We start from the raw sequence: 1,717 nt of genomic DNA, 5'->3' as shown, positions 1-1,717 counted from the left end.
TATGAAAGTGAAATGTGTGGAAAGATTTTCACCAGTAAGGCATACCTTACTGTCCACCAGAGAAGACACACAAATGAGAAACCTTTTGAATGTAACATGTGTGGAAAGTCTTTCACCCAGAAATCAAAGCTTACTGTCCACCAGAGAACACACACAGAAGAGAAACCTTTTGAATGTAATATTTGTAGAAAGTCTTTCACCTACAAGACATATCTTACTGATCATCAGAGAACACACACAGGAGAGAAACCTTATGAATGTAATATGTGTGGAAAGTCTTTCACCAAGAAGTCAACTCTCACTGTCCATCAGAGAATACACACAGGAGAGAAACCCTATGAATGTAACATGTGTGGAAAGTCTTTCACCCAGAATTCACAACTTACTGTCCACCAGAGAACACACACTGGAAAGAAACCTTATGAATGTAACATGTGTGGAAAGTCTTTCACCAAGAAGTCACACCTTACTGACCACCAGAGAACACACACAGGAAAGAAACCTTATGAATGTAACGTGTGTGGAAAGTCTTTCACCAAGAAGTCAACCCTTACTGTCCACCAGAGAACACACGCAGAAAAGAAACCTTATGAATGTAACGTGTGTGGAAAGTCTTTCACCCAGAAGCTAAACTTTACTGTCCATGAGAGAACACACACAGGAGAGAAACCTTATGAATGTAACGTGTGTGGAAAGTCTTTCACCAAGAATTCATACCTTACTGTCCATCAGAAAACACATAGGAAAGAAACCTTATGAATGTCATATATGTGGAAAGTATTTCAGCTAAGATCTACATGTTACTGTCATCCAGAGAGCACACACAGGAGAGAAATTTTTATGAATGTAAGGTATGTGGAAAGTATTTCACCCAGAACATACACCTTTCTCTCCATCAGAGAAAACCCACCAGAGAGAAATGTTATATATGTAGCAGGCATGGAAATTCTTTCACCTGGAAGGCACAACTTAACATCCATCACAGAACACAATAAGAGAAACCTTATGAATGCAACTAGTGTGGAAAGACCTGGAGGTCACTGCTTAACACATATAAGTTGATTCACACAAATGAAATAACTTAGGATTGTACCAAATGGGAAAGTCTTTGACCTGTAAGAAAATTGAAATTGCAATACAGAACCAATACAAGATAGAGACCTTATGATATAGCAGATGTGGAGTCCTCCAACTACAAGACACAGCTAAGGGTTCATCATAAAACACACAAAACACAGAGACACACAGACACACACACACCCTCACACAGAAAGAGGAGAGAAATCCTATTTAGGAAAAATCAATGGAAAGGTTTTCAAGAAAAAGTCCTAACTCAGTTTGCGTCAGAGAACAGACACAGGCAAGAATATACAAATGTAACAATTGTGGAAAGTCCTTTACCAAGTATTCATGGATCCAAGTTGGTAGGACACACACAGCGGAGTAATCTTAAAAATATTGCAAATGTGAATAAGGGAAACCATGGGACCTATTATTTGCAATACCTAGTATATGTATGAGTCAAGCAGAAAAGGTCAGATAATGTTGTGTTAGGAAATGAGCCTTTAGATATGTATTTAAATGTTTTTTTCTTTCATGCATTTCTTTTTAACACATTTATAAGATTATTTCTTTGTTGCTTTGTATGTCCCTCCCCCACAGTATAATCCCTGCTTTCACTATATTTGATGTTGGTATAATTTGTGGAGGAGAAGGG

At 37.9% G+C, this 1,717-nt stretch overlaps 1 protein-coding gene across 1 annotated transcript; it reads left to right on the top strand.

Annotated features, from left to right (window-relative positions):
• Positions 1–12: 12 nt before the first annotated feature.
• Positions 13–759, top strand: LOC106001371 (zinc finger protein 2 homolog). The gene has a single exon (XM_013036472.1). It carries the CDS (start codon positions 13–15, stop codon positions 757–759), a length of 747 nt encoding a protein of 248 aa, XP_012891926.1.
• Positions 760–1,717: the final 958 nt, after the last annotated feature.

Source organism: Dipodomys ordii, unplaced genomic scaffold (assembly GCF_000151885.1).
Source record: "Dipodomys ordii isolate 6190 unplaced genomic scaffold, Dord_2.0 Scaffold292, whole genome shotgun sequence".
NCBI classification, from domain to species: Eukaryota; Metazoa; Chordata; class Mammalia; order Rodentia; family Heteromyidae; genus Dipodomys; species Dipodomys ordii.
Note: the sequence above shows the minus strand (reverse complement) of the source record. Positions and strands in the feature narration are given on the sequence as shown.

Excerpts from the sequence above, each read along its gene's own strand:
- LOC106001371 (XM_013036472.1), top strand. The coding sequence starts at position 13 with ATGTGTGGAAAGATTTTCACCAGTAAGGCATACCTTACTGTCCACCAG.